Raw genomic sequence first — 8,269 nt, 5'->3', positions numbered from 1 at the left:
AACTTTATGAAAACGTCATTTTGCTTTTACAATGTTGTTCACTCATACGCGACAGAGCTGGCTTTCACACACTTCAAGACTTTCCAAGTACTTCGTTCATATAGACACTCTTTTGAACTTTGCTTGGAGATAAGGCTTGAGTTATATTTTATTTATGTGCATCATCGGAGGATGTTGTCAGTGATCATCAAACTCTATTTAGTCTGCTTGTATTTTTAACCACTTTATACTTGATTTTAGTTTTCATCACCCAAAGCATATTTAATTATTATCATCAAAAACATATTCATCATTAAAGTTTCTTTGACCTGCAAAACATGATTCCACATTTTTTATGTCGGTGCCTAAAAACAAAATAAAATTTTAAAATACTCCACGTTAATTTTTTTCTAGAATGTCACACTTTTTATTAAATATTTATGTTTAATATTGAATGGATAAAAGCTATCGTTCCTCTTTGAACGCATTAAAGTCTTTTTGCTTTTTTTAATATTTAATGATTTAACTAATATATGTAAATTAATATAATAATAAAATAATAATTTTAGTAATGAAAATATATTCAAAAAATTATAATAATTTATATTTGTCAAAAAGTATGTGTGTGTGGGGTATCATTACGCGAATAGAAGATACTCAAAGGCCTTTATGGTTAATCGTGGTTAGGTCTTGCTCACGGTGGTGAGGGAATATTAGCTCACGTGGTGTAAGAGGCTTTGTGTATATGCGTTATGCTAAGGGTATTATGATATATACTCCCTCCCACTAGAGGAGGGTATTTATAAAACCTCTTTGGATCTAGGGTTCAGAAAACCCTAAGAGATGATACATGCTTTCTCCCAAACTGGGGGAGACTATCGACTACCTACTTTTTAGGGAGTCTATGTTGTTATGGACTAAGTAAGAATCTTTGTTCATGTTATACCTTAGAGAAAGTCTCCTCTGACACAAAGGTCTTGCCTATGCGATGCTTCATGGGGAAGGGACCCACGAGTCGCTCTTATATGGATTTTTATAAATATATCACTAACAATCCCTCAAACACGAGGACTTGTGAAGGTCGAAGTGTTTTCAAACTTCTCTCGAGTTAAGCTTTATGGTTAAGGGTGAACCTTTCAACTGAGGGTGACACTTCCCACAGGGGGCTAGTTCCTCACCCAAAGAGATGAGTTCCTCTACCAAAGACGTAATTTTAATGGGAGGAAGTTTCTTAGCGAGAGGGATGAGTTCCTCAGCTGAATGCGTCATTTTTATTGGGAGGTGATCCCTTAATTTAAATGTGTCATTTTTAATGGGAGGGAAGTCTCTTAGCCAGAGGGATGAGTCCCTCAACTAAAGGCTTCAGTTTTAATGGGATGTGAGTCTCTTGGTTGGGGGCGAGTCATCACCTTCATGCCAGATGTCTACTAGATAACTAAGCTGTTAATTGGGGTCAAACATCAATCACTCAGATGGACACGCTTAATTCTATTTAGTGTGAGCAATGATTGCTTATTTTTGATGCGCTAAACATTAATGACACCTGTTGGAAGCATGCTAAGCATCTTCAAAAAGTTTTTGGGGGAGCTTGCAAAGCTCCTTTGAGTGAGTGTTAGTGACCTCAACTTCATTATAAAGGCTTCCTCCTCTCCATTTTTAACTTCTTTTGCTAATTTACTCTCTTGATTTTTGTAAACATCTTTGATTTGTTCAGTCTTCTTGCAAGTTCCTCTCTCCCCATTCCACTTCTTCTCAGGTATGGATTGTATCACTTTCTTTTGTAGTAGTTGTGACAAAAGAACTTAAGAGAAAACTCATAATGGTGTCTAGCTTAACTGTGAAATTTTAAGGATTTAGATGGATCATTTAGCCATTGTGATGGTGGTGGTGATTTCTTTTTGTTCTTTTGCTTTCCCAAGAATAAAGAGACAATGACAAATCCTACCGTCGTACTTAAAAAGATCAAGGATATTAGATCCACTTATGTGACTAAAGAAGAGATCTTCTTTTTCCATGTTTATATATACACGCATGTTAAAATCAATTATGATAGTTTATAGTAGAAGTGTACTTAAAAGAAAAAAATGTTGAGCAATTTGTATGAAAAAGTTATGGTGACTCATCACTTAATTATTTAATATTAATAAACTGGAAAAATTATTTAAGCAACCCATTAATTGCCCAAACCAATAAATGATTATTTAATATTAATAAACTAGAAAAATTATTTAAGCAACCCATTGCCCAAACAGACCCATTGGAGTAACAAATGGTTATTTTACCTCCTATATGAAATATGGATTGGTATTAGATTTGTACAAAACACAACTCAAACCGGCCCACGTCCGTCGCAAATTTACACAACTAAAAGCAATTTTGACACAATACTTAGATATCTTTCATACAAATAACTTTGATTGTAAATGTATCACTTCATTTGTTAACCATCATTTATCCAAAATTAATGAAACCAAAATCAATTTCTCATCACCATAGAACTTAGCACATACATTTCCTATAAAACCAAACACAGTTTTAAATAATAGTCAATCAAAGAAGACCCTTGCATCATTTGAAAAACTTGAGTCTAGAATAAACATTGTACCTGCATCTAGAATATATCATATTGCATGATTATACCATCACAAACAATTGAAGCTTTTTCATCTATAATCTTCTAGTCATTAGTACAGTAGTATTTGATTGAAGGATCAAAAACTAACAAATATGGAAAATCATGAATCAGAAACCACTGTCTAGACGGATATACTTTAATCTTCTCTGCTCACTATTAATAATCCACATGGCATGAGAACCTTGGTTTTATGTATGGAGAATTACACTCATGCTGGCAAATGAAGCTTTCGGTTGTTCTTCCAACTGCATGGCAATATTCTCAAATGCTCAAAACAAACATGAACAAGGATTGTTAATATAAGTAAAATGGACCTGAAAAGTAGGCCAGTTTTACCTTTGGAAATAGTAATAGAAGAAATCAGCATAGAGCAGTGTTTGAACAAGCCCAGAAACCCATGCTGCAAAAGAGTATATCAAAATGACTCAGAAAGACAGTTTCAGAATACAGTGAAATTCACTTGTCATCTATCATGTTTGCATGTTTGATTTCTATGCAGTGAAGACAAAATAGAATTGGTAGATATTTTAAAAGGTTTGCACGACCATGCAGGTGCCTTTGAAAGTTGTTTGAGCAGTAAGAAACATGTTAACAATGGTACAAATGTGTCTTTTAATCTGAAATTGACAGTGTGCGATAAAGAGGCACGCGTTCCAAACCATAAACCATCTAGTTACTAATGCAAAGATCTTGTTGTTATTTAAGGTAATCGTAAAAGCATAGAATGATAATAGCCATTAAGCAAAAGAGAGAATCATACTTATCCAATGGACAAAGTGGGGCTCGGTAAAGTAGCGATAGATCCAGTTGAGAATGTATAGTGCTCTGTACCCACTGCATTTGACAGGCAAAATAGTATTATAAATATCAGATTTTATAATAAGTTGACTTAAAAAGTAATTGGAGATGAGTTTGACAAGCCCATAAGGGTTGATTAACATGCACATGTATCACATCAAGTACCAATCCTAAAGAAATTAAATACAAATGAAGTTATCTACCGAAATAATTCCCAAAAGATTTGTAAAACCTGAACAAAACAATTAATCTTCATTTGGCCCTCAGACAGTTGACAGTACCGAATGCCACTTTGGATGGAGTTCATGATTAACTTCTTATATAGAATCAAGCAAAATGCAGACTAAATTCTGGTAAAACATAAATTGAAAGAAAAAAAATTCACAAGCCAAACACATCCTAAATTTTGCATCATATAGGTATTAAAGCCTGAGAGCTAAACATGTGCAAATGGGTTCCTGTGATATACAAAGTTACCATTGCTTATTTTTTTTATGATAGTACGCCCCTTCAGTAGAACTAATTGCTTTCCCACATATAAAACCTTTCAACTCAAGATCATAGTAAAAGACCAATTTCATTGATCATTTTCAATCAAGCCACTAGACACGCTGGTCCATATACAATACTGCAAACTAATAATCCCCCTATTCCTTTTGTTGTCTTGTCTTCATTAGCAACGCATACACTTTGTTTAGGTGAGTTTGAATCACTGATTAGGAATCTGTACCACACATCACATGAAATACTATGATTTTCTTCATGTGAATCATTATTTGAAGCTGGGTAACACGAACCCCCAAAATACTATTAGCGGGATAGCAGCTATTGTGAATACTAACAAACAATGTACATAGTAAACATAAATTCCAACAGCATAGATAATTACTTAAAAATAGAAATTGCACTAGCATACATAGTAAAATTCCAACAGCATACATTTCCATCAAAGTGAGTTCCCATCAAAATCAAATTATTAAAGTATTCCTGCACAACATCATCCTTCTCATTGATATTAACCCTAGACATATATGCATCAGTAGTGTTTTGTTTTTTATCATAATTTTCTTGCAGTATTTGTTTAATATCAGCCTTTATTTTCCTACAAGATTTTACTTTTCCCTTTATTCTCAACTGATGCTTCATAGCTCGTGTCATTCCTCTTGTTGAAGGGTGCTTACAAAAATCACAAACAATTGTTTTCTTGCTCTGGTCTTTATAAGAGTTCCATTGCCAACGAATATCAAGGTTGTCACTAATAGATTCAAAATAACTTAGTCGCTGGAGGTTGGTGTTGCACTTGCAGTGGCAGAGGATAATGATGCCATGGTTATCAAAAGAGAAACAAGGAAAGGCAAACAGATCAAAGGTTGTAGCTGTGAAACAGAGAAAGGAGAAGAGGCGGAGCAGAACAAAGAATCAAAAGAGAACGGTGGAGCAGAGGCAAGCGGCGAAGAAGCAGAGGATAACGACAGTGAATGGTGAAGAAACAGATGAAAACGGCAAAGAACGCAGAAGACACAGTGGAAAACGGAGCAGAGGAGAAGGCAGGAGAGAACGATGTAGAAAATAAATAAATAAATAAAACAGTGGAACTAAAAAAACATAACACGTGGAGTTAAATATTAGGTCAATAAAAGGGTGGGAAAGACCAACATACTCTTAAAAATACAGTTCAAAATATTAGGGTTTACAATTTTGTCCCAAATTGAGAATGGCGGCCATCAAACAGAAATAGCACTTCTATTACGCTGCCATAGCACCGTTATGGCCGCTACTGTAGATAGCCCTTTGCAGGCCAATAGCATAGCGGTGAGGGGTCATGCCGCCACGCTACGCCGCTATAGACGCGCTATTGACAACCTAGAATTGAAGAGTACTACTTCAATGACTCAGAATTGTATCAAATTGCAACTATGATTTGCATCTTCATCCTAAATGAAACCGCTACTAAGCTCATTCTATGAGGGAACAGATATAAAAATAGACAAATCTCCCAGTTTTTGGCTATTGACCAGTAGTTGAAATACCTCCAGAAGATAATAGCTGCTAATTCCGATACTAATGCAATAACAAGAACTATATAAATCATATCATAATAATATATAATGCTAAAACTCGGATAAAGAACCATAACTTACCCAAGAAGAAAGACATATTGTCCTGTCAAATTGTCAATGTTTCTGGTTCTCTGTAGAAGTACTAGTTGAGGAAGTATGGCAACAGCTTCCAAATACAAAGAAAATGTCCATACCACCTATTTCACGCATAAGTGGTTTTGGAAAAGCAAACAAAAGTTAAAGTAATGCAAAGTTGGCTCTTAAAAACAGTCAAACATGTATTGTAGCACAACAGCTACAGAAGTTAAATAATAATCAATTTATACTAACCTCCTTAAATGTAAATTTCTCATGGATAAGTAGGGCCAACAGTAAGCAAGGCAATACAAGAAAATAGTGACGGAAGGTATCCTGATCTTTGTCGTATGATCTACGAACAATCTTGTGGTACCTCATGTACCACACAATAGAGAATGAGCTTCCCAAGAATATCAACTTCATAACAGTATTATATAGAGATATGTAACTCGTAAAGATATCTAAGTAGCGAGCGGCGAAAACAAGTGCGTAGAGCTCTTGAGTTTTCAACGAGACACCTGCATATATATAAGATGCATCCAAAGTCAAAGGAAAACACAAGCAGTTCTCTTTTTAACAAAAAATAGACTAGACCAGTCAACTAATGCCCAAAAAATGAAAAATAAAACTCCTGATAAGCAGATATCTACTCCTCTAATGAATTACTGTTATTCTTAATCACTTTGACTATTTTTTTTCCTTCAACTGGTAATGAATAAAACAGTCATTGTTCATCCATAAACAGAAAACAAAAGACAAAGCTGAGGAAAAAGTATTAGCATATATTCTTAGTAAAAAAAGAATAACAGGGGTCTTCTATCATTATATTTTAAGCATTCACTGTACTTTATCACAACGGAACCATGAACAGTACTTGAGTTTAAGAAGCAAGAAAAGTACTGATCTTCAATTACCTAAGCAGCACCCCAACATATAGCTACATTACTCACAAAAGACTTGCAGCTATCCTCATTGATTTACATCTCTAACTACATATATCCCTACATATCAGTCTCATTACTCAAATTTTTACATACATACAACTTTCAACCTTACAATATCTGTCTCAAAAAGAAACTTGTATAAATAAAGATCCCTGGTAGTTAACACATGCTATTTCCAGTACATACTCAAACTATTAACATTGCACTTCAAGATTAACTTAAGGAGTCTTTTGACCTATAAGCGCACTGACAAATGACATTTGTCTGAATTGTCATACACATCATAAGGCTGTCATACACGGAACACGCCTAATCTCAAAAGTGTTCATATGTGTGTCTTCATGGATGCAGATTCCCTGCAGTCATGGTACACACATTCACGCATTTGGAGTATTACCGACCGTTCGATCAAAATCAGACAGTCCTGATTCAAGTTGTGAATTTCAAACTATGATAAAAATTAAAATCTGTATTTTCCTGGATCATCAAATCTTGACCGAAGGGTCACTTTAATTCTCCGAATGCGTGAATGTGTATACAGGCCAATTGCAGGAAATCCAATTTTGTTTCTTCACATTGAATGGTCAAACATTATCAAAATCCCAAACAAAAGGCACACCACAACTTCCTCCACAATAACAAATACCAAAGAATGCTTCAGCAACACTTAATAAACCATAAAACTGAAACCTACAGTAATTACAACTAGAAACACTTATCCTAACACCAAAAACCCTAACAAAGGGGAATTTCAAAGCAATGCCTAAAAACTCGCTCCATAAAACCTCACTAGCATCATCTACTTCAAAATCGACACAAAAACATAACAAACCATCACAATAATGTCAACAATAGAAAGAAAAAAATACCAGCACACGATTTGATGGTATGGATCTTGAGAAGAAGGACGAGGACGCTAGCCAAATGGGTCATATCCCCAGCTAACCTGAAAATATTCATCTTCGTCTAGATCTGAAATTGCTCGATCTGGATTTTTTTCTATAACCTAAAGGAAGGATGCGTTACGGTGGCAACAACCGTTTTGAGGCGGTGTTTTGCGCACTACTGTGAAGGTTGTGGCTGTTGGATAGAAGATACAAGCAGAGAAGACTTCAGAATATGCTACCAGTCGTACTCTTGCTTCTTTTTTTTTCTCTCCTCTATGTTTTTTTAAATTATTTACCTTTTTTTATTACTAAAACGTTTTTTTATGCCAATTTTCATTTTTACCATTTTTGGTAAGAGTAAGGGGATATTCTATGCAATAATAATCTTATTAAGTTACTTTAATTTGTACAAGATATAGTTTTATTTAGCTTTAATTAATTCTGAGATCCGAAATTTAATTTAAGATTTTATTTTATTCCTTTGTTATGTTAAATTTTGAAGGAAAAAAAAAGTTTAAATTGTGATGATGTGGCAAACCAATTGGTAAAAGTTAAAATAGTGAGTCAATAAATATTTTATAAATGTATAATCATCTACATTCAAAAGCAAATTGTAGAATGTATAATGACATGTGTTTTCTAGGGTTCCATCTTCATCTTCTTCATCTTTATCTTTTTATAAATTTGTCTTCGATGTCAAAGATTTACAAGATTGTTTCAATGTCAAAGATTTCCCTCCTCAAACTCCAACGGCCTTCTACGCCGATTCGCATAATTTTTCTAACGGGCCTGAGCCTTTTTCATTTTCTCTTGAATCATTCTTATTTTTCGAAGATTTCTTGGATTATCTCATATCCAAGAATTCTTGTATCACCAACTTTCGGCCAA

General features: G+C 34.4%; 1 protein-coding gene across 1 annotated transcript; it reads right to left on the bottom strand.

Annotated features, from left to right (window-relative positions):
- Positions 1-2,519: 2,519 nt before the first annotated feature.
- LOC127127770 (ER lumen protein-retaining receptor) lies at positions 2,520-7,656 on the bottom strand. Its single transcript, XM_051057045.1, has 6 exons — positions 7,364-7,656; positions 5,803-6,068; positions 5,554-5,669; positions 3,375-3,448; positions 2,951-3,014; positions 2,520-2,859 (listed from the first exon to the last, which is right to left on the bottom strand). The coding sequence occupies exons 1-6, from the start codon at positions 7,452-7,454 to the stop codon at positions 2,823-2,825; spliced, it is 648 nt and encodes a 215-aa protein (XP_050913002.1). The 5' UTR covers positions 7,455-7,656; the 3' UTR covers positions 2,520-2,822.
- Between the last annotated feature and the right edge of the window lie 613 nt (positions 7,657-8,269).

The sequence above is a fragment of the Lathyrus oleraceus genome, chromosome 3, assembly GCF_024323335.1.
Source record: "Lathyrus oleraceus cultivar Zhongwan6 chromosome 3, CAAS_Psat_ZW6_1.0, whole genome shotgun sequence".
Taxonomy (NCBI): domain Eukaryota; kingdom Viridiplantae; phylum Streptophyta; class Magnoliopsida; order Fabales; family Fabaceae; genus Lathyrus; species Lathyrus oleraceus.
The sequence above is the reverse complement of the archived record's forward strand: the minus strand, read 5'-3'. Positions and strand labels throughout refer to the sequence as shown.